The 27,995-nt window shown below is 40.7% G+C and overlaps 1 protein-coding gene across 1 annotated transcript; it reads left to right on the top strand.

Annotated features, from left to right (window-relative positions):
* The first annotated feature begins 30 nt into the window (after positions 1-30).
* CARNMT1 (carnosine N-methyltransferase 1) lies at positions 31-27,915 on the top strand. The gene is made up of 17 exons (XM_083404613.1): positions 31-125; positions 2,992-3,034; positions 4,152-4,242; positions 5,036-5,084; positions 6,924-7,083; positions 7,162-7,233; positions 8,955-9,061; positions 10,650-10,730; positions 10,996-11,018; positions 12,813-13,768; positions 15,645-15,840; positions 17,228-17,391; positions 20,988-21,128; positions 22,184-22,362; positions 24,244-24,357; positions 25,287-25,390; positions 27,249-27,915. Exons 1-17 carry the CDS (start codon positions 56-58, stop codon positions 27,357-27,359), a joined length of 2,661 nt encoding a protein of 886 aa, XP_083260739.1. The 5' UTR covers positions 31-55; the 3' UTR covers positions 27,360-27,915.
* Positions 27,916-27,995: the final 80 nt, after the last annotated feature.

Here is a 27,995-nt window from a genome sequence, read left to right as displayed (position 1 = left end):
CGGACTGCGAGCCTTGACCAATCGTCAGGCCCCCTTTCCTTCGAGGGGGCGGGGCATGCGCCTGGTTCATGAAGGGCTCCCCTTCCTCGGGGCGCTGCTCGGCGCGTCCGGCCGCGAGGGCGAAGGTAGGGGCGGAAGGGGCTTTGTGGGGCCGCGGCGCCCGACGCCGCCCGCTTGATGCCCCCCGAGGCTTCTCGTGCCCGGGGCTCCCAAGGAGGAGGTGGCGCCCCGCTCGGCTCCCCGGGCCGGAGGGGGGAATCGCTCCGCCGCTGCACCGGAGGCAGCAGGCTCGGTTGGGGGGCAAGAGCGGGGGCGCGGGGGGGGGGTGAGGAGAAACAGGCAGAAGTGCTTCGTGGTCGGCCGGCCTTGCGTGCATCTCTGCCATCAGATGCCGCGCATCATCCTTAATCTTTCCAAAAAGTACCTCAATGCCAATTCGGGGCTTCAAGGATTCTATTGACAATTGGAGTCTCAGAGCTTTTGAGAAAAAATGCATGTGGAATGTTTGGAACATGTTGGCTGCTACTGACAGGCTCCCTTAGTCCCACTTAAACCAGTGTCTGCACTTTCTGTAAGTGTAAAGTCGCATTGCCCGGCATGCCTGGCTCACCTGCTTGGGTAAAAGCTGTTCAGGGCTGCTAATCTCAAGGTGCTTGCTAGAAAACAAACTCTATTGCATTTGGTGGGACTAGGACTGGGCTGCCAAGATGCCCTAGAAGTGAAAACTGTAATTGTGTTGGGATCACTTTTAAATATAGCATGTTGTGGTCATAAAGAGCCAGTGTGGTGTAGTGGTTGGAGTGCTGGACTAGGATCTTGACCAATCTCCGCCTGGTCATGAAGCTCACTGAGTGACTTTGGACCAGTCACTGCCTCTTAGCTCAACCTACCTCACAGGGTTGTTGGGGTTATTAAATGAGGGGAAACCCATGTGCCCAAGTTGCGTTCTTTGGAGAAAAAAGGTGGGATATAAATAATAATAATAATAATACTGCAGTTGGGAACTATTGGCTGCAGTCTTACTCTTACAGAAATTGGTGGTAATGGTTTGAGAATACTTCTGGGTCAGGGCAGAACCAAACTGTGTGCCACTGACAATTGGGTAGAATACAGCTCACAGAAACTATTCTTTCCTCTGTAGCATTCCCCTTTGATGTATATTTGCCTTTGTTTTGGACCCATGCACTGCTGACCTGAAATCTTAACTTGCGTCACTGTCCATACAACAGAGTTCAAAGCCCTTCATCTTTGGATAGCTGGCAAATGCTTTGGCAGCAGCTGTTTCCGAATGGGTGAGAGATTAAGAACAAACAATCCAATCTTTGCCCATATTTTTAGTAATAGCTCTGAACCCATCCTAACTTTTTTTACCAGTGAGCCCTGAATTGACTTTAATTAAATTCATCACGTGGCCACATATACAATATTGCTTAGTATCGTTTCTGGCTATAGCATTTCAAGCACTGTTTGTCCGTGTGTGCCATATTTTACATATATTCACCTAAACATGGTGCCATTGGGCTTACTGAGCTTTTTGCATTACAGTCGTACCTTGGATCCTGAACGCTTTTTGAGTCGAATGTTTTGGCTCCTGAACGCAGCAAACCCAGAAGTGAGTGTTCTGGTTTGCAAACGTTCTTTGGAACCCGAATGTCTGACGCAGCTTCTGATTGGCTGCAGGAGCTTCCTACAGCCAATCAGAAGCCGCGCCTTGGTTTCTGAGTGTTTTGGAAGTCGAATGGAACAGATTCTGTCTTCCAAGTTACGACTGTATACATATTTGGGCAATCTACAGTGTTGAGCATTAGAAATCCTAGGATTGCTGATGGGGAGGATCATGTAATACAGATTTTAAACTGTTTATGATCAATCACAGTATTGAAAAATATTTGTTCACAGATGCATGAACTGCAATGGAATTTCTATAGCTCAGTCTGTCCAAATATTACTAGAACCTTGTAAGACAGCAGGCTTGATACTTGTGGTTCACATGTGGTGGAAATAAAATATATAGCTTTGAAGTTTAGCAGACAAATCTTGATGCAATAAGAAGTTCATTTATTATGAGTCTTGATGCTGCTATGACCTCCCAGAAATGCATGGTTAATGGGAGCAATACTACAGCAAGATATGCAGGGAAGAACAGGATTAGGATCCAGTAGATCTCTGGCAGAGTTTTGCCATCTTAATTTCCCTGCCAGAAATATTTTATTCCACAGGCCAAAAACAGCAACCCTGCTATTAAAAAAATACAGGAGATCAGTCTACTTGTACCCATTTCTGAATATTTATTGGTGGCAAAATCATTGAAGAGGCTTGTCACAGCATGCTTGGCTTTCATTGGAATGCCACACTGAGAGATTCCCTAAGGATACAGTTAACGTTGACACTTAGGTGTTCCTACTTGACAGTGTACATAATTAAGGGAAATATGGTGCCAAGTTCCATCTTTCCGTACTTCATACAACATTGCTTGGTGTTTTGATGTTCATGGGTGAGCATGTTGTGCACAGTGAGGTTTGACGTCTTCCCCTTTCCTACTACAGTTTTTGTATTTCTCAGTCACTTGGAGAGCTGAATCCAGTGATGACCCTCATGTGTCACAGGTTAGTTGCCAATTTCCATAGTGTCCAATGTTAACTCAGGAGAGCCAGTTCTTTCTCTCCATTGCAAGTCATCAAATGATGTACATCCACCTCCAAACATGAGAGAAAATTTGAAAAAAAGCTGCTAATTTGGAAGAAAGGCCCGTTGAACTTTGCTTCCTCTTAGTAGGCATGCGTAAGATTGCACTGAGACTCAAACCCAATGGATTTTGATTTCATTATAATTTGGCTTTGATGTCAAGCAATTTTTAGCCACCTTCCTCACAACTGGCAAGAAGCTTACCTGAGACATTTAGTCCAAAATTCCATGGGCTGAACATAGTAGCTCATGGAAAATATGTTATTCACTCCTACTACAAGGATTCTTTCTCAATTTGACTTTTAGGTTGTGAAAGAACTGTGAAAATGTTGGTCATTGGACTTGGAGGGTAAGTGAATGGGTAGTTGGTTAAAATCCAGTTTTGCTTTAGATCAGGGATGGGAAACCTGGGACCCTCCTGATGATCATGGAATCAAAGAATTGTAGAGTTGAAATAGATCACAAGGGTCATCTAGTCCAACTATTTGCAGTGCAGGAATCTTTTTGTCCAACGTGGGACTCGAACCCACAATCCTCAGATTACAGTAACAGTCTCATGCTCTGCTAACTGAGTTATGACGCTTGAGTACAACTCCCACCACCCCTGGCATTTGGCCATGCTGGCTGGGGCAGATAGAATCTAGCCTCAAACATTTGGAGGGTCCCACTATTGCCTTAGGTGTTTAGATCTACTCAATAGCTGAGTGGAGTAATTTGCTTTTTGTGTGCTATTACTGCTTTGTGATCACTTTTCAGGACGGTGGGAAAAACATAGTTCTATTACTGCAGGCATGTCCAAAGTCCATTTCGGGGGCCTAATAGTAATAAAAATATGTTAACTTTGCTTGGCCCTTTGGTCAACCCTCATGGCCCTTCACTTCATCAAATCTGGCCCTCTGAAAAAGTTTGGCTACCACTGCACTACAGTTTTGCTGGTGCTAACCTTGATGGGGGGCGGGGGAAGGAAGAATTGCTACCTGGCACTTCTTGTTCCTGTCTCTTCTGTGCTGGGTGTACAATAGCTGAAATGAGCCTATGACACTCATGCAGTTGAAAATACTTGAATGTTTGCAAAAGGTATAGTAATTGAGGTGGGAGGGAGGTAGGTAACTGATTCTTTTTTCTAGTTTCAAAAGACTTTTGAGTTCTGGGGAAATGACTCCCTGCAAATAGGAATTTTTGAGGGAAGATTCTATGATTCCTTGCAACAACTGAGTAGCTATTGTGCATTTATCATACAAAAGGTAACAAAAAAAGTTGTCTGAGTTGTCTGAGATGATGATAAATGTGCCTTTGGCCATTATAGCATATGCTATCTGAAAACATTAAAATAACTAGGTAAATGCATTTGCCAAGTTACAATGTAGATACTGGATTATCAAAATGATGTTATTATGTACGGTATAGTCTGCTACTCTGTAATCTGCTACAGTTCTGCCATTCTTTTCTTCCAATCCCCAATTCAGTATAACAAATGGAGGGAAAACAACTCTGGCAAAAAGGCTTAAGAAACAGCTTCCAAACTGTACTATACTCTCTCAAGATGACTATTTTAAGGTAAACAATTAAAGGTAAACAATTAAACATCTCCAGGTTAGAAGCAGAATACAGTGTGCTTCCAAATGTTCAAGTAAAAGAATGTTATGGGATGAGCTATGGGATGATTCTTGTGTATTCTGAACAGTTTCCTGTATTTTCAACTTGCCATCTTGTATTTGTATTTTTATCACTTCTGTTTTTGATCTTTATCATCCTGGTCCATGCTGATTTTAGATGGATTTAAATAATACTCTACTTTTTAATAACAGGAATGTGCATGCATGCACATTTTCAAAACTTACAGGATTTGGAGTTACAGTGGTACCCCGGGTTAAGTACTTAATTTGTTCCGGAGGCCCGTACTTAACCTGGAGCTGTTCTTAACCTGAAGCACTACTTTAGCTAATGGGGCCTCCTGCTGCCGCCTCGCCGCCGGAGCACAATTTCTGTTCTCATCCTGAAGCAAAGTTCTTAACCTGAAGCACTATTTCTGGGTTAGCGGAGTCTGTAACCTGAAGCGTATGTAACCTGAGGTACCACTGTACTTAGTATAGTATTATCAGGAAGTTTACTGTTTGTTCTGACTTGAAATGTCTTGCTGTGCTCATTTAAAATTCTGAACAGTTCTGGGTGCTGCTGCCTCTCACATTATTTGCCTTCCTATGCAGTGGCCCAATTTCAATTGTGTTGTTGCCATCTACCTCTAAAATTGCTGACTCCAGTACAGCTATGTACGATAAGAAGTCTAAATTCCCTTTCCCCCTTCAAATTGCCTCAACAATGCTAACAATATTGTTGTTGGTTTTTCTAGCCAGAATCTGAAGTGGCTGTAGATGACCGTGGATTTTTGCAGTATGATGGTTAGTAGACTCAATACTTTTTTTAAGTCTGAGTTTTGAAAGCATCAAAGTAAGCAAAACTGTAATATTCGAAGAACCACTCCATTTCCAGCAAACATTTGTCTCTACAAATATTTTTGTATTTTTATTTTTGACTAGATATTTCTTCTTAAAATAGCAAAAGTGGCATGCTTGATGCCTTCAAAACACACACACACACACATACACACACACACACACGTGAAAATGGGAATTGGATAAGCAAGAAAGAGTTCCAGTGGTTGAACAACTATGCAGCGAAGTGTTAAATCAAGAAATTCTAAAAATGGATTTGTGATTCCCCCCCCACTATATATGAAGCAAGCTGCTATGCAGAAGGCAAAAATATCATTTATGCAGCCCAGATGTTGATTCCAGTGGATTTTTTTTTATGCTTGTAGTCATAGCTGTCAATGTTTCCCTTTCTAAAAGGGAAATTCCCTTATTCCGAATAGGATTCCTCACAAGAAAAGGGAAAAGTTGACAGCTATGCTTGTAGTATGTCAATAAATGGACAGCAGCGAGGAGTCATTGCTCACAGTAATAGATGGAAGGTTTTAAGTTTGTGAATTCTAAGAACTAGTAAGTGCTTCGCAGCATCTTGGCAAAATCCTGGGATTCTGCAGGAGTGTGACATCTGAATGAAAGGGATTTCACTTTCAAAATCAAGCAATTTGGTACTAGCAGGAAAATTCTACTTAACAAGAGACACCAAAAGGGGATAGGCAGAGTAGATGCATAAGGTATATTTTTGATGTATCAGTTTTGGGTGAAAATATGTTGTTGCTGTCTCTCAGTGCCTCCTAATTCAACTGCAAAGGCTTGATTGCCTAACTGGATTCTCAGCTCCATTTGAAGTTTAAAAAATATTAAGTTTGGGGATTTCTTCAAGTAGCAGTTTTGCGGAACTAGTCACAAATACATGCAAAGCATCTCCACAAATCAGTAATAGTGAACTCAGCTAAAACCGAGCAGGCATCTGGCTCAGTAACAGTTTAAACTGCACAACTATTTCCATATGATCAGTGCTATCTGGGCAAGATAATAAGTGAATTTTGGAGTTCAGTCAGATGTGATAATAATATAATGCATTTTCTTGTTCGGGCATTGCAGGAAACTCCCCCCCCCCCCTTGTATTTCAAGTTAAGTTTAAACCAAACAGTGACATCTAGTGCATAAGAAAGTTCAAACTGAAGCTTGTTGGCTAACTTCCTCCACCCAGCTATTGCAGAATTAATTGTAACCGGACATCCTGTGTGTTTGTGTGTGGACCATGTTCCTAGCAGCTAACCTTTCTTGCTGAAAAGAAGTGCTGATATTCCACTCCAAATATATAATTCATTATACAAATTCTTACAAGTACAGTCCACCTATAACAAACCAAAAACATTGTGTTCTCTTGGTATTGAATGGAAGCTGTTTTTCTGCCCTCATTTCCTTCTCTGTTCTTTGTTCAATCACTCCATTTCTCACTCTTTGAATCTTCCTTTCAAAACAAACAAGCCTGTTTTGAGAAAACTTCACAGATTTAGGAACTGGAGCACAATCATTTGATCTCTTTGCTGTTCCTCTATACTCCAAGCACTTCTCATGGGCACAGCCCTGGTTTCTCTCTCCAACTATTACCATTCTTGATTAATAACTGTAAAATGCTCAAATTTTAGTTTATGCAACCGCTGCCAATACTGACTCCCAATGATAATGAAAACAGCTACATTGTAATGGAATGTTTTCCCATTCTTTTTATTATGTACCTCTAGCATTTTATTTTACAGACTGTAATTGTTGCCTTTAATTTCAAGATAACATTGTCTTTTCTAGTACTTGATGCCCTGCATATGGAAAAAATGGTGGCAGACATACGCTCTTGGATGACAAACCTACAAGACTCTGCATTGACAAGGCCACTGCATGATAATCAAAAGGGAGTAAAAGACACTCGTGTCTTGATTGTTGAGGGTTTCCTTCTGTATAACTACAAGTAAGCAAGCTTAGCATCTTAAAGTAAAAATAATGCATACTGAATAAGCACATCTTACTTGCTTCTTTATTATTGCAGGCCTCTCAGTGATATATGGAATAAAAAGTATTTCATAACAATTCCTTATGAAGAATGCAAGAAGAGAAGAAGGTACTGTGTTCCGAAAATCTTTGCCCAATATTACACTGTACTCTTTGTTCATAGCTGCATGTTCCCACACCCACATACTGCAATCTAATAAGGGAATTGCAAAGCAGATAACCAGCTCCATTCCCAGTTTGTTTTTTTAAAAATAAACTTGTTCACTTTTAGAATTACACAATTTGGAACAATGCACTGTAATGTTGAACAATAAAAAATAATGATGATGATGCCTTGCAAAATTCTGGAACTGTATTATATCTACAGGGAAATCACAGGTTCCAACACCACAAGTTCCTGTAAATCAGAGCCTCAAAATCTGGCAAAGAGACAGGTAAAGGCAGATTCTCTCTGCCCAGTCTGTGCTTTCATGCCACTAGCAAAGTCATTTGGAAATAAGCATGGAGTCAGTGCAACAAACTTGGCAACTTAAATGCTTTTAACTTTGTACTGACTCGTGGTCTAAGAGAATGCTATGTTGTTTTTTTAAAAAAATTACATTTATATCCCACCTTTTTTCCAAGGAGTGCAACATGGTGTATACACTTCTCCCCCTTTGAGATATGCATTCGGGTGTTTAAAGCCCTCTAATTGTTATCTATATCATTTGAACAATTTTGATCTCTGTGTATTTTTAGCTATAAGGAAACCATTAGTGCTGGTGTGCTAACAAGTGGTGCCTTACTTGACACCAGAGGCCTTCGTTTCAAGCAGGCAAACTTTCTGTTTCTATATATTAAGATTTGTATATGTTGTTACAAATAAAGCTAACATTGTTGCAGTACACAAACTGAAGAAAGAGCATGCTGCTCTTCTGCCCTGTGCTGTACTAGGCACTGCAATAAGCGAGTTTTGTTTTGCTTTGTAATGATTAGGTCTTTTCTCCAGGTTATAAATGTATGCCTTAATAATCTAGACTTGGGGTTTTCATTGAAAGCGCCCAACACAGTACGCTTACTCCAGCAAGGCTTCTTTGAATTCAGTGGGGCGTAGTCCAAAATAGATCTATACAGAAGTGTAGCCTTGCATTTCAGTTATTAAAACCATAGGTACATTGAGTCATAAGTCATAAAAGAAAGCAGTAGCGCTCATTTAAAATAATCATTTTCTAGATTAGGCTGTAGCACATTCTACCTCACAATGTACAATAAAGCAACTTGCAATTAAAGCTTATGGAGGATGCTTCGTGTCCCTGAATACATTAGGAAAATAGGAATCTGCCTTATACTGACCGAGTCAGACCATTGGTCTAGCTAGCTGACGGACAGCCGCTCTCCAAGGTTTCAGGTGGGGGAAATTCTCAGCTCTACTTGGAGGTGTCAGGGATAAAACCCAAGAACTTTTACATTCAAAGCATATGCTACACCACTGCGATACATCAGGACATGTATTAGTCTACCAGGACACAGGCTTGCTAAGGCTTTACTAAGGGTCTGAGGTCCTGTCCAGTACACCTGACAAGGCGGCGGCTGTCACAAAATCAAAATCTGTGTTAGTAAAGTGGGTTAGAGGAATTTGCACCAAGTCTTTGGTATTGGACACTTTGAGATTAAGTGTTTTCCTGAGTTTGAAGAAACTACTGAAGAAACATTTTATTAAGAAGTTACCATGTTAACTAAAGATAAAAATATTCTGTCAGCAGTAGATCAGTTCACTAGAGGCTTTTGATATTTTTGGATATATATTCTTGTTAAGCAAGATGTTTGAGTAAAGCTTCTGTTCTTATATAGCACACGAATTTATAACCCACCAGACCCACCTGGATACTTCGATGGGCACGTATGGCCAATGTATCTGAAACATAAGAGAGAAATGGAAGAAAACGAAACTGGCATCGGTATGGCAAAACATATTTATATATAATATATACAGTGGTACCTCTGGATGTGAACGGGATCCGTTCTGGAGCCCCGTTCGCATCCTGAGCAGAATGCAACCCACGTCTGCGCGGGTCACGATTCGCCGCTTCTGCGCATGCCGTCATTGTGAGCGTCTGCGCATGCGGCGAAACCTGGAAGTAATGCGTTGTGTTACTTCTGGGTCGCCGTGAAGCACAACCCGAAAACGCTCAACCTAAAGCAACTTCAACCCGAGGTATGACTGTACATGTAGCTCATTCAAGTAGAGAATGCTTGCAAAAGTAGTGATATTACCTAGTTCAGGTTTAGAGGACCGGCTTTGTTGGTGGGGTGGATTTTGAACTTTCAAATTTCAGCAGTGCCCTGTGCAAGGCCAAAATTTGGTGCCTCCCCACCTCATGCATTCTGTTTTGCTCAATTCACACTAGGCTCCCCTACCCCTTACTCATGATCAACATGTGTGACTATGTATAAGCATGACACCGGGAAATAAATAAATAAATAGATGCAAACCAGGAAATAGCATGAGAGAGCTGGAGAGTCCCCATGACTCATGAGGAGACCCTCCCCAGAGCCCGAAGAGGACTTCAGTGAGGGCGGAGGAAGCCCCAAAGAGACTGGAGGTGCAGTGGGACTTTGTTTAGGCTGCTCAGCCTACCCACCTAGACACTTAATGTGTAGTAGCTGCATTTCTGCACAGCCTCCAGCAGGCCCCAGAGCTTCTAGTTGAAGAGAGTTGTGTGGAGAACGTGAGAGTTGGAAAGCAGGAGAAAAACAGGTCTTTTTTGACAGTGCTCCCTACGTGAGTGGGGGCTTAGAACGTAACCCCTGCTTAAAGGGGGGGGGGTATCTGTCATAGTTATGATGCCCTGTAGCACCACCTAGGCTCAGTGCCCAATGAGGCAAAACTGGTTGCACTGCCCTAAATCCACCTCTTTTGTCAGAACTCTTCAGCATCTGTCTCGTGGTAAATGTGGATGGGAAAGTGTGGGTATCTGAAGATGGATATTTAAAAAACAAAATAAAATTCTCTGTTAAATTCTCTGCTAAGCATGTGTACTAAGCATGTGTAAGTTCAGTTGAGTTCACTGGTAATTACTCCCTGGTAATGCATAAGATAGGAACTTTAGGCACCCTTTGCACTGTTAGTGTAGAAGAAGAGTTTGGATTTGAGATCCCTTTAAGGAGTCTCAAAGCGGCTAACATTCTCCTTTCCCTTCCTCCCCCACAACAAACACTCTGCGAGGTGAGTGGGGCTGAGAGACTTCAAAGAAGTGTGACTGGCCCAAGGTCACCCAGCAGCTGCATGTGGAGGAGCAGGGATGCGAACCTGATTCACCAGATTACGAGACTACCGCTCTTAACCACTACACCACACTGGCTCTCAATATACATATACATAGTGTATATGTTTGTCTGCAGCTTTTTAAAAATTCACCTAAAAAAAGTCAGTACATAAAGCTTACGTGGGTTGTGAATGCAATGTGGGTTGCACTGGAAGGTAGCCTATTGAAACTTTCTGGCTGTACTGAAGATGTTTTGACTACTTCACTGCTCCTCTTGCAGTTTATCTGGATGGAACTCAATCACAGGAAGACCTTTATTCAAGGCTATACAATGATATAGCACAAGAACTGGAAAAGTCAAGTAAGTAGCTAGTGGAAAGTTGATCTAAGAGTATTAGACTATGTACCTGCTCCTTCAGAGGGAGTACAGCTCCCATCTAGGGCAGGTTGCCTGCCTAATTCGCAGCCAGGAGGGATTCAATCTAACTTAATTTGATGATATAACCTTTTTGTGATTCTGTCCAACTTGACATCTAAAAAATCTATAAAAACTAATGAGAGATTATAAAGAAGCTATAGCCCAGTGTTTGTGAATGTGTGTGTTTTTCTCTCTTCCAACCTTTCAGATGACCGTGGTGCTATTGTGCATGTATAAAGCCTTGGCCTCGATGAGAGCAATAACAAACCTCATACATGAATATTTTAATACGTTCTGGCTAAAACAATGTTTTAAGAAGCTAACTGAAGCCCTTCCAAAGCAGCACTGAACCGAGAGCGTATGTGACATTCTCATGGATATGCTTTCCAGCTAGTTTATTTGGAGTTACTGTTCTCTTGCAATGGTGCCATCCATTTGGAATCAAAACCCTAAAACTTTCAGAGTGTACTAAGAATGTTTGGACAGAAGAGAAATTATGTATCATCTCATAGATGCTTTCCTCCAGGTGCTCAACAGTCTCTCCTCCTTGCTTAATGCAACAGTGAACCTAGACACATCCACTGTTCTTTTTCTCCAATGTAACAGAGGGGCAAACTTTCTATTACCCTACCTGCACCTCAAGGGACGCGGGTGGCGCTGTGGGTAAAACCTCAGCGCCTAGGACTTGCCGATCGTCAGGTCGGCGGTTCGAATCCCTGTGGCGGGGTGCGCTCCCGTTGCTCGGTCCCAGCGCCTGCCAACCTAGCAGTTCGAAAGCACCCCCGGGTGCAAGCAGATAAATAGGGACCGCTTACTAGCGGGAAGGCGTTTCCGTGTGCTGCGCCGGCTTGCCAGATGTCTTCGGACAGCGCTGGCCCCCAGCCTCTTAAGCGAGATGGGCGCACAACCCCAGAGTCGGACACGACTGGCCCGTACGGGCAGGGGTACCTTTACCTTTATCTGCACCTCAGTGTTTTCCACTTTACTCTCCTGAATGCATCCTTTGTGATACATCTGTTCCTCCAATGTGAATGGCATTGCAAGCAAGGTACCCTTCAGTGGAGCATCAGGATACTTTTGTAAGGCTTGGTAACTTAAATATATTTTAGATATCTAAAATCTGCTTGCAGGAAGCTGACTTTTTTATTACAAAGCAATCTTGTTTAATAAAAATAATAAATCAATTCTGAAATACAGGCAAGTTGTCATGATACATAACCTTATTGATTTTTTTAAAAGGGGGAAACAATTACAGTAGAATGTAGTAAACTCTTTTTAGCACTGTCATATACTCTGCAACCTAGAAGACCATTGATAAGGGGTAAGAGAAATGAGAATTATCTTCTCCGTAAGGCTGCCTAAAATCATACATAGTTTATAACTATGGGAGTCTATGGAAGAGACCAAGTCAAGTACATTACAAAAAAATCAAGAGAAACAAGCACCGGTCTTAATATACTTGTTTCTTAAATTGGTAGTGGCTAAAATATGCTCTGATGGACATAGGGCTGATCATTTAATGATTGATTCCCCATCCCCTTGAATTCTGAATAGAGGCCAATAGGTATTTACCGATAGGTTCCACAAGGTTCAGCCCCAGGTCTACAAAATGTGTTTTGCAATAGATAATTATTTTTTCTTTTACAAGTCCCGATGTATTTTGTAGTATAGTAAGAATATATATATTTTTTAAAAAACGTAATACACAGATTGGTAGTTCGTATATGGTAGGATCAGCATTCTAGTGGCAGAGTGATGGAGTCTCTTACAGCCATAATACATTCTGTTCCCTCTTCCTATATGTACCTAGTGGGATGCTGTTGTCATTATGAAAAATTTAGGTATCTCGCATTAAAATAACAAGGACTGCAGCAGCTGTAGCTAGATGGATATTTTATTTATTTCATAAAATTTATACACCGCTTGTTTGTAGAAAAAACCAAGTGGATACTAGTAAATACACATATACACACCAATTAACTTTCTCAGCTTTAGATGAAGGAAATACATCACAATTTTCCCCAGAGGCCTATAATGCTTCTGTATCCAAAGCAGCTTTTGGAATCCGTCCATTCGCAGGCCACGTTACTTGCTCGTGGACTTACCACGGCCGCGCTTTTGGCCACAGAGACAACGCTGGGCCGAGTCTTCAGTCTGACCAGCAGGGCTCTTACCAGGAGGCCCCGGGGCAACTGCAGAGACCTTCGCGTTCCGTACGGTGGGGTTTCAGGGCCGCGTGTCCCCCCCCCCCCCCGGCTTCCCCCTCGCCCGGCCCCTTCCGCGGGGCCTCGATCTCTGCGGCGGCTGTTTGGGGGAGGCAGGCGGGATGCCGAGGTGGGCCCGCCAGGGAGGGAGCCGGGCGAGCCTGGTTCGCGGCGCCCGCTTCGCCTCAGCATCGCTCCCCGCGGAACTTGGCGCCCTGAGGGAGCCGCAGGCCGCTCAACTCCCCGCCTCGACTCTCGAGCGGGTTGGGCGGCTCGCATCTTCCCGCGAGAATTCGTTGGTGCGAAGGGAGGGAGCCTCGCGGCTGCGCAGTCTCGCTGTCTTTTTTGGCGGAGGTCTTCTTTCTGCGCGTGCGCGCGCGGCCTGAGGCGGGAGGAGGAGCCGGGGGCGCCGTGCGGGCGAGAGGCGGGCGGTGGCGAGGCTGAGGGCGGCCGCTCCCCTATGAAGCAGGAAGCGCGCGCCAGGAGCGTCAGCCGTTGGGCGTCGGGAGGAAGAGGGATGTCCGCCGCCGCCGCGTGCGCTCTGTCCCGGAAAAGGCAGCTGCCGCCGGCGGGGAAGGCGATGCATCGCAGGGGGGGCCGGCGGAGCGGAGAGGCCGAGGAGGCGCCGCGGGACGGGGAAGCGGCGCTCGGCGGCGAGGGGCAGCAGGCTCCGCCGCCGCCTCAGACACAGCCGGCGGCGGAGGGCGGAAAAGAGGAGGAGGAGGAGTTGGAGAGGGAGCACTTCCGCAGAATCATCAACGCCTTCCGTTACTACGGGTAACCGGCTACCCCCCCCCCGGCTGGGCCTCTGGCTCTCGAGTAGCGCCGCCGGATCCACTGGCTGCCCAATAAGCGCGCCAGAGGGCGGTGGCGCCGCCATCCCATAGTACCAGGGGGATTGCTCCTCCCCAGGAACCTGAGAGCTACTTCAGGATGGAGGAGGAGCAGCAGAGAACTTGCAGCAGCTTCTCCAAACTCTAGTTGCCACGAGTGTTTGAGGGGAAGTCATGATGCTTAACCTGGGATAAAGTGGGAGCAGGGTAAATAAAGCAGTCAGTTCTGGATATTAGAGGCAGATTGGCAAGCACCCTTGTGAGATAATAGGAATATAATTCAGCGCAGCTAATTAACAATAGGCTCAAACTATCTTCAGTGGAGGCACTTGCGATTTGACTTGTGCACCAAAAAGCTTGAACCGTTGAATTAAAGTACCTGCCTTATTGTTTGTGCCATGCTAACAGTAAATACTTGTGTGGGACTGCTTGCTTGCATCCACACGTTTCAGACATCAGACTGGGAGGATGCATCCAGACAAAAATAAGTGTAGCTTTTCCAAAACTTGCTGCATAAACACCTAATAGAATTCTAATGAATACAAATATGTTTCTTTACCTTACAGATTAAATAGTGCTTTTGGTTCTGTTTGGCCTCTCAGTATTCAGTACCTTGGTAGTTCCTGTCATTCACTGGGTGGTGCTGGGCAACTCCTATTTGATATCTTGGCCTTGGCAATTGGTGTCTCTCAAGCATATGAAACAAAAAAAGTTAAACCAACAGTACATGGAAACCCATAACAATTCCATAATAATTATTGGGAGAGCACCAAAGTAAGACCTTCAGTTTTCCATGGCTAGGGTAAAGAGGTGCATCTTCAGCAACTGATGGAGGCTTTAAAGAGATGGTGCTGTGTGTGCCACATTTTTTTTTGGGGGGGGGGTAACTAATAAGAAAGCTGTCACAAGCTGGAACTCCTGTGAACTTAGAGTAGTGGAATATATCTTTTTATAATATTTTATTAGTTTCCACACACAAAACAAAACAAAATCATTACATTAAAACCCACCATAAAATAAAATATTTATAACAACTATATACTCAATCAATATTAAATCCGCTTTGTGGGATTACTTGAATCCTCCGACTTCCCTCTACTCCTTCCCTTGGTTCCTTTGTATTATCTTCATTCATGCATGTCTATAAAATCTTTATCTCTTAGTTACCTCCAAATTTAAACATTGTCTATCACATTACAAGTGGCTTTTTAAAAAATCCTGCTAATGTATTAACTTGCATACATTGCTTATGCAATAAACATTTCCCATTCTTTTTTATATTTGTTGTCATCTTGATTTCCAAGTTTCCCAGTTAATTTTGTCATTTCCACATACTCCTTTAACTGAGTTTGCCAATCTTCCTTGGTAGGGACTTCTTCTTCCTTCCCGTGTTAAGCTAGCAATATCTGAGCTGCCGTTGTCGCATACATGAACAAATTATTGGATTCTTTAGGTAGATCTATTACTGGAATACCTAATAAGAAAGCTTCTGGTTTTAAAACAAAAGTTACTTTAAACATTTTTTTCAATTCATTATATATCATTTCCCAAATTTTTAAAATAACCTTACAATGCCACCACATATGGTAAAATGTACCTTCTGTTTTGATTTAATTGTAGCTGCATATGTTTGCTTTGGTTGCATGGTTGGATGTACAGAACTCATGTATTTCTTATACAAGTAACCATATAAATGTAGAATTAAAAATGGTCCCAAAGTAGGAATCCTCAATGGGTTTACAATACTGATATAGAACTTCAGTTTAATTTTGTTTATATTTGTTTCTGATGTTCATTTTGTTTTTGTTTTTAAATTCTAGAATTAATATGCATGAAAGAGTCAATCGTGCAGAAAGACAGTTCAGATCCCTTCCAGCCATTCAACAGAAATTGCTTCCTCAATTCCTTCCTCATCTTGACAAGATTCGGAAATGTATTGACCATAATCAAGGAATCTTGCAGACAGTTGTGAATGACTGCACACACATGTTTGAAAATAAAGAATATGGTGATGATGTATGTATAAATTGTACTTCAATACCAACTGTTTGCTATTTCCCCTCTTTTATCAGTTTTATTTATTTTCTCATCATAAATGTGTGTTTTCTATAATTAATGTATGTTTTATAGAGGGATGGGGAGCCTGTAGCCTTCCATATCTTGTTGGACTCTTTAACTTCTGTCATTCTCAGCTAGCATGTTCAATGGCAAGAAATAATGTTAGAAACTCAGGTGTATAATCTAATCGCCAAATGGCACCTCAGACCTAGATTATGGTTGCTGCAGTGGAATGTCTAGGTGCCATTTTTTTAAAACAATGAAGTTTCTTGATGTTGTTGCTAATGTCATTTCTGTACCGCTTTAGATTTTAAATAACAAATCTCAAAGCAGTTGACAACACATTAAAACATCAAATGAAACCAGAATAAAACAAATTCAAGCTTCAAGTAAAATATCTCAGATCCTTCTCTAAGAGACATTTTGCTTTCCCCAGTTGCCAACCTGGCATCCAGAGATCTCCATGGGGTTGCAATTGGACTTCCACCAGTTGCATAACGCACCTGGCTAGTTTCTAACACTGGTAAGAAATTATGTGAATTGGAGTCCAACAAAAACAGGAGGGCCACAGGTCCTCTTTCCCTATTATGCTGGGTTAATCAGTTATGAATATTATTCTTGTTCCTTGATACATATTAAATCATTTGATTAGACCACTTGATGGTTGTGTCCAGCGTTAGTTACTATATTTTTACAGTTGAATAAGCATAAAATTTCAATCTTTGTGAGTTAACTGTTATTGCACATTTATTCTATCATTTGGGCTGTATCACTTACCTCATAATTCATTTTAAATGCTTCTTTTCCTTGCAGAACTTTTCTTTGATTTCACAGAATACATATAATTTTAAATGGCTCAAGTTCAAATTTCTCAGTGAAGACTCGCAGTGTGTGGAAGAAGCCCTCACTGAGATAAAATATTCAGTTTCCATGCTAGCTTAGCCTTCCACAAGCATTACTAGTCCATATATAGTTTCCTCAGGCCAATTTGCCCATACTTCTCTGTTCTCAACCAATTTAGAAAGGCCTCTGCTTGTTTGTCCAGAACAGATTCTTACTTGCCGTATTGTAGTGAAGTAAGGGGCTATTTGTGTCTATGTTTACCCCCACATCTTTCCTATTTTACTTAATAACTGTCCTGCTTTCTATAAAGAGGTATATTCAGAGAATGGTATGCTAAGGGTAGATGTGATGTTTTCACGCTTACTTCATTTATGATTCAGTTATGCATATATAGATGAGTCTCAGCCTGGAGGTGAGAAGGAAAAGGCATATCAACTAACTGCCCAACAGTGTAGCATTGTGAATAACAATTATTGATTTTCTGGTTTTACGCTTTTCTCAGGAAAATGGAAAAATTACACCAGCTTCAACTTTTGATATGGATAAATTAAAGTCTACCTTGAAGCAATTTGTAAGAGACTGGAGTGAAACTGGGAAACCGGAGAGAGATTCCTGCTATCAGCCAATCATTAATGAAATTGTAAAGAACTTTCCAAAAGACAGATGGTAAATCATTTTTTAAAGATGTATTTGAAAGGAAGGTATGCACAAGAATGCATTTGTTGCCAATGATCTTTAAACTGGAAAAAAAATATAAAATACTATTAGAATTGATCTTTGAAAACAAGGAGAAGTTATAATAAACTTCGTCACACCTTACTAATATGATTTTGCTCAAAATGTTAAGGTTCAGCAGTTCAAAATTATGGCTGCACAGACAACACTCCAATTAGGTTGGATTAGCACCAAGAAAACGTAATGCATACTATTTATATTTTATCATGTGGAATAACATGTTAGATATAAAAGTCTGATTTGGCTAATATTTTGATGTAGGGTTCTACAATCAGAAGGACTTAATGGCTATCTAATCTAGTCCTCTTTTCTAAAATAGAATAAGTACAGTGTACCACAAGTGGAGAACAGATACACTATTAGAAGATATTTATATCATTAGTATCTAAATAAATATTGCAGGAGATGAAGCTACACATTGGAGGAGAAGCTGAAAGCTATTCTTAAAGCAAAATAGGAGAATAATTAAAGAAACACTATAATTCACATAATAATTTTTATTTTTTGATCTTTATTTCCATAAATGTGAGGTCTGATTACACTGGTTATAAATAGCTAGCAATATTATAGCATTGATTTCCTTACAGAATCAAAATGGCATTTCAGTCATGATTCAGAGTGCCTCTTCTAAGTTGTCACTTGGCTCTGTTGACAGAATTCCAATTACAACAATGGTGGGCTAGTCCGAAATAACCAGCCATCTCCAATCTCACTTTTAACTTAGCTTGCAGTCAGTGTTGCTGCATTACCTAACAAACAAGAGTTTTAAAGAAGATAAACGCTCAAAAGCTCATTCAAAATATAACATGAATACCCTTCCCTTGTTAGATTCAAGGCATTCAAGAATGTCTTCAATTGTAGAAAAATATACGGTAAGTTTTTATACATCTAAATAAAAAGGTGTTTTGCTTTGTTCTAAATAATCACATTCTCCCCCAGCTTAGTTGAAAATGGAATGTTTCCAAATATTTGGTAATTTAAGTTGTGTAGAAATGCTTATAGATGAAGATCAGCATTGTACATTTTCTGTCTTCCTACAATGTACTCTTTTTGTTGTTGTGGTTCTACTTTATAAATTCAATGAAATTTGACCTTTGTGGCCTGCACTAATGTTCTGTTAAAACTGTTTGTAGACAGTTAATAGTAAATCTATAGTAAATAGTTTTACAAATAATGTAACTTATTTATATTATACTGGTAAATAAGCTGGATTGAAAGTGGAAATACGTTTAAGGCTTCTTTTTTTGAAACTCTTGAATTATAAGCTGAAATTAGAAAAGTTGATGTAGATGTTTTATACAAAACAGTTCTGTTCATGTTTGCCTAAGTAAGACGCAGTCTTCAGTGGGACTTATTATCTAGTATGTGTGTTTAGGATAGCATCTTTAAAACATCCTTTGATCTGCACTTACAAGTCTTTCAATAATCCCACTCCAAAATTTGTTTCGATTTTATTCATCCCTGAGAGAGTCTGAGGTAGATAACACTTTAACATGCACTACTTAAACCAAACCTATTTAAGCCAATCTGAGGCCACAGAGTGCAAAACACTCCCTTTCTGTAAGGGCAGCTGAGAGGTGGAACCGATCAACTTGCCTGACACTGCAGCAATCTCTAGGAAGTCCAGCGGGGAGGAATTTCTCCTCCCCTGCCCTCAGTGTCAGCAGTGGCAGTTTTAATCTGATATCTTAGGCACAGTGCTGCACCCAGAGCTCAGAAACTGCTTGCTCTAATGAAATTCCCTGTCGCAAAATGTGCCTAGAACAATGGGAGTTTCAAACGCTGAATACATCCCACAATTTTGAAATACCAATGTGACAAAAGCAAATTTGTTCAGCTATTTCTTACCATTCTTTTTGCAAATCATAACATTCTCTGAACAACCCAAAATATATTACCAAATCCAAATTCTTAGGTTTCAGGCAGTATTTGTAGTCTGAAGTAAGTAGCTTATCTGTTTCTGCCTTTTTTGGATGGTGCTGTTGAATTAATTGATGTGACTTCTACTACCTTTTGATTTGTTTGTAATTTTCAGGAAATTGAAAATAATAGATTGGAGCTATATAAGTTTATTATTCAGCTAAGATAAATCTTAAAGTCACACACTGACTTTGAGTGTAAAGAGTTCTGTACACCACTTGGCTTCCTTTTACTGAAATAAATGAGCCAGTTGTTCAAGATTGGAGAGCTCCCTGTGTGCTGAAGCTGGAAACAGCTGCACCTGAATCAGATTGCTTTACATAATGCTGAAGAAGAGTTAATAATTATAAGTTCTTCTTGTGTCCTGAAAATCAGTCATGCAACTGATGGGTCCATAGCTAATTTCAATATAAACATTTTCAAACACCGTTGCCAGTGTTCTGCTCTGTTCTAATTTTTCCCGCATGTTAAACATAATTAGTAGCATCTGCATTTGGGCATTATGGGGCTGTTTTATGATGTAAAATACAATAACTGTCTCAGATTTATTTCACTGTTAGATGTTGCAGTCACCCCTACCCCCCGTACAATGAAGAAAGAGATTTGCATTACAAGGAGGAACTTGGTTGACTTCTTAAATATGAAATACAGTTTGGGATAGTTCAACAAAGAAAATATGCTGGAAGCCTATGTTTGCCTTAGGACAGGGAAAGCTGACATGGTCCTCCCTAGATGTTGCTGAACTCCAGGCACTATCAGCACCAGCCAGGATGGCCAGTGGCTAGGAATGATAGAGATGCAGTCCTGCACCATTTTGGGGACACCATGTTGGCTGCAGGTAACTTAGAACATGCCTCCAAAGACAATAATCAAATGTTTAAACTACTTTCAGGACTTTGGGATACAGGTAAAGTATTTGTGTTTGCAACAGATGAGCAAATTTGTATTGTTAAGACTTGCAACTGAATAAGATTTGTCTTGGTGGTTTAGAGAATGAGAATGATTATTTGAGAAGTCATCCATCAGAGCTAATTGTGTAGGTAAAATCCAAACAGCAGCAGTAAAAATACATTTACTGTAATCAGCTGAAAGTCATAATGCAGTGACAAAGGTCCCACTACACTTTAGTATAGCCTTACTGAACCGGGTACTCTGTAGATGTTTTGGACTACAATTCCCATCACTCCAGCCAGCGCAGCCCTATAATGCTGGGGCTACTGAGAGTTTATAGTTGTAGTCCAAAACCTCTGGAGGGCAAGAAGTTGCTGAAGGCTGCTTTACTACATTCTGTGATCAAAGAAACAATGGCTTCTCCCCCTTTTGAAAATGAAGCCAGTAGTCAGAACATTCAGGTCCTTTGTGGGACAGAGAACAGAAAGCAAGCAAGCATTGAAATTCACGTAGGAGGAGATCTGGAGATACTAGGTAAATATAAACCAAATTTAATATTACTTATCTGCTAAATAATGTGCTAATTTGGGAAATAGCACAAATTATCCATATAAATGTGATCAAACACCTGCAATATGTAAAAACCCTTGACAGGGCTATTCAGTCTATCAAATATATTTATTAAAGGATTAACCATTATTTTTGTTGTGTTACAGGGATCTCTCCAAAGTTAATATCCTGGTACCTGGTGCTGGGCTAGGTAGATTGGCCTGGGAAATAGCTATGCTTGGTTATACTTGCCAAGGAAATGAATGGAGCCTCTTTATGCTCTTTTCTTCTAATTTTGTACTCAACAGGTACTTAAACTTGTTTTCAGTTGTTGGTTGCTTCTTTATACATGTAGTTCTGTATTTATATCTCTGCTTTGGCCAATGTCAGACTTCTTTAAATCACAAGTTCCCATTATTTTTGAATTGGGAAACTGTTGATCAATCCATGCTTATTAACTACGAAATGATAATGGTTTCCTATCCAGGTTAATAAGCAGAGGTTAAACTACAGTTCTCCAGAGCTTGGAAAAATAATTGGAAACTATGTAATGTGTAAGCAACCCACCATATCAGCGTGAAAACAGGGAGCGCAAGGAGAGCAGGACAGGAGCAGGGCAAGGAGCGGGTATATGGGCATGTAGTTCATTCTAGGGTCCATCCATTTATCAGCCAAAATTCATTATGTTTGGCTCAAGCTCCTGTGTGTACATGTTTATAAATCAGTAGACGGAACTGCTAAAAACATGACATTGAAAAACATTTGATACTTTATTCAATTATGTACATAATTTATACCGTGACTTAAAAAAAATACTAAGTTGGTCCCTGGCCTCAGGCTCACAGACTAAAAAGACATGACACACAAGGAAAAAGCAATAGGAGGGAGGAGGGGGAAATAAAGTTAAATCTTGGGGAGGGCATATAACTTCAGGTATGAATCTGTGCACACATAGTTATAATAATTTGAATAATTTGAAGATAGGTTCATGAGGAGGAAGCATACTGGAGAACTGCATTACCTGCAAGCTATCAAAACCTTAATTAAAAAAAATGTTGATAGGATTAACAACTAACAAAAAATAAAGCTAACCTCAATCTATTGCTTTAAGAATCTTAGAATTTACTACATTTTGAGAATGGTTTCTCTGATTGCTTCTTTTGTAACTCTTTATAATATATTGTTAATGAATAATGGACCTTCAGGATGATGTTAAGTTAACTACCTCTAAAATGCAGACTGACACTCCCTATCAACATGTGTTACTGAAAGTCAAACTAAAAATTTTAAGCTTTGCAATGTTTACAAGATTCTTTTCTGAGTGGCAAGGTGAAATTGTTGTTTTGATAATCATATGTTACAGATGCTCTGAAACTAATTCATACAAACTATATCCCTGGATACATCAGTTTAGCAATAACAAGAGATCTGCTGATCAGATACAGCCAGTTTATTTCCCTGATGTTGACCCTCACAGTCTTCCTCCTGATGCAAACTTTTCTATGACAGCGGGAGATTTTCAAGAAATCTACTCTGAGTGTAGTAAGTAAGAAAAAGATAACTAATATTCAGACGATAACATTTATGCCGTTTGCCTATCCTTAAGAGAAAAACTGTAAAACAAAACTGACTATGTGACAGATACTGCTGTGTTTTATTAAGTATTTTAATTCAAAGAAAAATCAGTCCTTATGTTGTAAAATAATTTTCTACTTCTTAATTTTTTTAAAAAAACACACTTTAATATGCCTTCCCCTGTAAGTTTATCTTCTTTAAATGTTTGTTTCCCCTGATTCAAAAGTTAAGAAGGTGAAATTGTTTACTAGAAGTTACTAGAAACGTGCACAGATTGTTGTTTTTAGTTAACTGACTTGCTACAGGGGTTGTAATTGAAGATTAGGTGTGGCCTATTCCTCACTGAGAGTAAGCAGGGCATATTCAGTAAGCAGTGAACACTTGTGCTTGCCCTGTGTCAGTCTCAATGAGAGGCTGCAACTAGAATCACCGCTGATCTTAGAAAATTTGGGCTGCCCTTGCTGTGCATTTTCATGTCCTAGGCCAGCTCTCTTGTCTGAATACAAAGTCCATCTAGTACCAAGGTCTAGAAGTCAAATTAATATTTTGTAAAAGGGACTTTGCTTCAAGATTACTTCTATGTGATTTACTTCTGTATCATTGGCAGTATTAGCATATCATTTGAAACCACGGTTTAGTGTAGAGGTTACCAATCCTTTTGGCTCATTGAACTTGGTCAGACCTCACCTGGAGTACTGTGTCCAGTTCTGGGCACCACAGTTCAAGAAGGACACTGACAAACTGGAACGTGTCCAGAGGAGGGCAACCAAAATGGTCAAAGGCCTGGAAACGATGCCTTATGAGGAACGGCTAAGGGAGCTGGGCATGTTTAGCCTGGAGAAGAGGAGGTTAAGGGGTGATATGATAGCCATGTTCAAATATATAAAAGGATGTCACATAGAGGAGGGAGAAAGGTTGTTTTCTGCTGCTCCAGAGAAGCGGACACGGAGCAATGGATCCAAACTACAAGAAAGAAGATTCCACCTAAACATTAGGAAGAACTTCCTGACAGTAAGAGCTGTTCGACAGTGGAATTTGCTGCCAAGGAGTGTGGTGGAGTCTCCTTCTTTGGAGGTCTTTAAGCAGAGGCTTGACAACCATATGTCAGGAGTGCTCTGATGGTGTTTCCTGCTTGGCAGGGGGTTGGACTCGATGGCCCTTGTGGTCTCTTCCAACTCTATGATTCTATGATTCTATGATTCTAACTTAAGAATGTAAGAGGAGCCTTCTGGATCAGGCGAGTGGCCAATCTAGTCCAACACCCTATTCTCACAGTGGCCAACCAGATGCCTGTGCGAAAGCTGAAACCTGGACACGGAACAACAGCATTCTGCCCAGCAGTGATAGCCTTTCTCTCCATGAATTTGATGTGCAAATGTGGCAATTTTGTACAACTAGAGGGAGTTTTTTGGCCAGGGCTAGCCAACATGCCTTCCCCCCAAGATTTGAACCACTGTTCCCATCAGTTTAATGGGCCATTGGTCAGGGATGATGAGAGTTAATGCTGAAAATACCCGGAAGACAACCATGTTGGCTATCTCTGTCTCACGCCCAACGGAACAAAAAGCAATAAAAAGTGAGTAATAATGTGAGATCGCCTCAATTTCTTTTGGAGGCATGAATATATGGTTCAGTTATGTGTGACTCCCCCACTGCCTGCAAAAAAGCTGCTCCTCTGGAACACCGATGCACTGCAAAGGGTTGCAACTGGGGAAGGAAGATGGAGAGGGAGGAACCTCCACTAAGCAAGGGGAAGTGCTTTTCTGAAAGTATCTCTCAGTTCCAAAAGTGCAGGTAACAATACGCAATAAAGTATTTAAAGCTAGATTACTTTCTGTCTTTATACAGATATATGGGACTGCATAGCAACTTGCTTCTTCATAGACACAGCACATAATGTCATAGACTACATTGACACAATATGGAAAATACTCAAACCAGGAGGAATATGGATCAATTTAGGTAACTTTCTATTTTGTTGAGTAATTGTAGCAGAAAAAACTAATGTTAGAACTAGAGTTTGTACAATTAAGGAGAAAAACTCAGCTTGATCTGTACTTCTTGAACTAAGTGGTTTTTAAATATTAGACTTTTTCTCTTTTAATGCCAATCCATTTTGTCAAAATTTTCTCTAAAATGGGACCTACACAGATTCAACAAAAAGGATGCCAATGAGCATGTGAGGTTTGGACTTGTTTGTTCCATCCCGCAGGGGTTGGGGACCCATTCAGATAGTTTTCTCCTGGAGACTAATGGAATCCAATGGATTTCTGATTGCTCTGTGGGATTCTTTTGGTGGATAGAGTGGGCCAAGCTTAAAGGTTCTGCTTTTACTACATGAAGCCCTAAGCAAATTGGAATCAGCCTACTTGGGAGACTTTCTTCTCTGTTACCGACCTGCCTGGTCACGGAGATCATCTGAAGAGTTCTTCCACCATCCAGGTGTTGCTATATGCTCCTGGGGTCTTTTTGGTGGTTATTCAGAGCAGCGCCTTTAGTAAGGTGGCACCCTCTGTGGGAAACATTCCTCCTGTCTTTTAGACATTCACTGATGAATTTCAGGTTTTTTTAAATAAACCTCTTCATTTATGCAAGTCTTCCGGAGGAGTGACAGCAGCCACATTTTTTATTTTGACCATGGTGGATTCCACTAGGTTTTCATAGTCTGTGTTTCTTTAAAAAATTATACCCTGCTTTGGAAATTTTAAAAATGTTAAGTGGTTTATAGTATAAATAAAACAATTAAAAACAAAATCTAGATTTATAATGTAGTATTAAGATGCCTTCAGTTCTGTCCTTGATCTACAGTAGTAGTTTTAGGGTTGGCAGAATTTATGAGTATCAGATACATTTGACAAATCAATTTTACTGACCTTTTTATTGTATCATAGGTCCTCTTCTTTACCATTTTGAAAATTTAGCAAATGAATTATCTATTGAGTTAAGCTATGAAGATATAAAAAGTGTTATATTGCAATATGGATTCCATATAGAGGTAAGTATTTTTCTGTTATATTAGCACACTAAGAATAATCTAAAACATTCGCTATTAGATTTCAGATAGTGCCCTGCCAAATTTTGTCTTCCATCAGCCCTGTGTCATTAAGATGCGCTTTCAGTCATCACAAATACTAATACTGATATTGGGTGTTCAAGTGCCTATCAGTTTGGCCGCAAAACACCGCAGCCCAAAATAAGGTAGTGCTTTCTGCATAATGGATGCAGCTGCTTTATCCATATTATGCTGGTGTTGAAATATCTGGGTTGGCTGCCTGTTAGCTACCAAGCCAAGTTCCAGGTTTTGTTGTAGAAGTCCTAAAAAAACTTGGGACCAGGATTTTTTAATGTTCCCGTATCTTTTTTATCCTTATTATTGCCCTGCTATTTGTTGTTTTAAAACAATAAAACAATTTGGCTTTCGATGTATTGCTGCCTTTTAATCTTTGGGTTAGATCCAAATTTAGTCACACATAGGGTAGACCCACTGAAACCAATAGGACTTAAAATTATAATTACTAACTTAAATCCTGTTGATTTCATTGGGTCTGTGCTAAGCATGGCTAAGTCTGGATCCATATGAACATAAGAAGAGTAGGCCTGGGCAATGTATCAATACATTGCTCAGGGCTGGTGTGAGGGGCAGACTGTGAAACTGACGCCGCTTCTGTGTCCCTCTGCCACCTGTGCTGCTGGTAGTAAAGGGACTCAGGAGCAAACAGCAGGGACATTGAGCCTTGCTCAGCTGAGGAGTGGGAACTTACTTGCTGCAAACAAGCTGTGTTGTCGCAGCCCACAGGGTGCTGGGGTGGAAGCACCTCTGTTCCTGCAGTGAGAGCAGCGGCAGTTTCACCCCACACCTCGCAGGCTGGGCCAAAGCAGCTTCTTGTTTCAACACTGTGCTGCATCACCAGATCCGTGATATTTGGCTGGTGATACAATGCGATATTGAAAATCTGACATTGCCCAGCCCTAAATAAGTGCCTGCTGGATCAGGCCAAAGGCCCATTTAGTCCAGTATCCTGTTCCCACACTGGCCAACCAAATACTTGTGCGAAATCAGGGAGCAAAACAAGACCTGAAGAAAACACTTCTTTTTTATATATTTCATTTGTTTTTGTACCTATTGGAAATTCTATTGAAGGGAGGTATACAGTGAGGGGGGAAAGTATTTGATCCCCTGCTAAATTTGCCCGTTTGCCCCCTGATCTTGCATGGAGCCCCAGACCGAGGGAGGTTGACATTTTGTGTTTCTTCCATTTGCGAATTATTGCACCAACTGTTGTCATCTTCTCATCAAGCTGCTTGGCAATAGTCTTGTAGCCCAGTCCAGCCTTGGGCAGATCTACAATCTTGTCCCTGGCATCCTTGTACAGCCCTTTGATCTTGGTCATGGTGGCTAGTTTGGAATCTGCTGGATTGATTGCTTCTGTTGACCGGTGTCTTTTGTACAGGTACTGTAACGAGCTGGGATTACAGGTACGACCTCTCCCTTACAGCAGGTGCTTCTAATCTCAGCTCATTACATACAGGGAAGATACCAGGTAGCCTGACATCTGGCTGGTTGATAGGGGATCAAATACTTATTTCACTCATAATAATGCACATCAATCTCTGACTTTTGTCCTCTGGGTTTCTGGGGGTTCCCTGTTGTTATTCTGTCTCTCACAGCTACAATAAACTTACCATTAAAATTATGGACTGGTCATTTCTTCGTCAGGGGGCAAATTGGCAAATTTAGCAGGGGATCAAATACTTTCCCCCCTCACTGTATTAATTTCTATAATAGCAGTAATAATAACATATATGAATGAAATGCCTACAAGGGTTTTCAAGAAAGTGTTGTTTATTTTCAGGTGGAGAATGAATCGGTTTTGACCACATATACTGTGAATGAGCTATCTATGATGAAATATTACTATGAATGTGTGATGTTTGTGGTTAGGAAACCAGGAAGCAGTGTCTGAAGTGGATTATCCAAGAAGAAAAATGCACAGTGGCTTCTGGAATTATGACTGAACACAACCTCATATCAGTGGTGCCTTTTTATTCATCGCAGAATGTAGCTCTGTTGTCTATTTTTTTAATCTATCCTATAATCTCCAGATGTGTACTTCTGGATATTTGTATCTGCGTAATGAACATAGAGAGCAAACACTCCTGTATCATTTCTTCAAATTCCGATTAATGTTTTTTTTCCTGACGGGTAATACTTTGCAAATGCCATTATTAACACTTGCAGTTATCTGTAAGGTATAAAATGGTCGACTTTAAGTTTTCTTTGAAATAATATCTAACATCATATTGGATACACAATTCATTTTTGGTCCCATGTTGTACAGAAAACAAGACCACTCCTCATCTTAGCATATTTAAATACTATTTGGGTGACTTTACTCCCCACAGGAATTTTGATCTTCCGCAGTCTGATAAGCAGCATCATGTGAACTTGGTCTTCTACTTATCAAACACTTGTAAAAATGTAAAGAGTTTATAAAAATAACACGTGCATTCACAAGAAAATTTTAACGTGAATCTGACTGATATATTTGCGGCTGATGCATTTTTAGATTTTTAAAAAATATATATATAAACAATTATAC

Source organism: Podarcis tiliguerta (genome assembly GCF_965153285.1).
Source record: "Podarcis tiliguerta genome assembly, chromosome: 11".
NCBI classification, from domain to species: domain Eukaryota; kingdom Metazoa; phylum Chordata; class Lepidosauria; order Squamata; family Lacertidae; genus Podarcis; species Podarcis tiliguerta.
The sequence above is the reverse complement of the archived record's forward strand: the minus strand, read 5'-3'. Positions and strand labels throughout refer to the sequence as shown.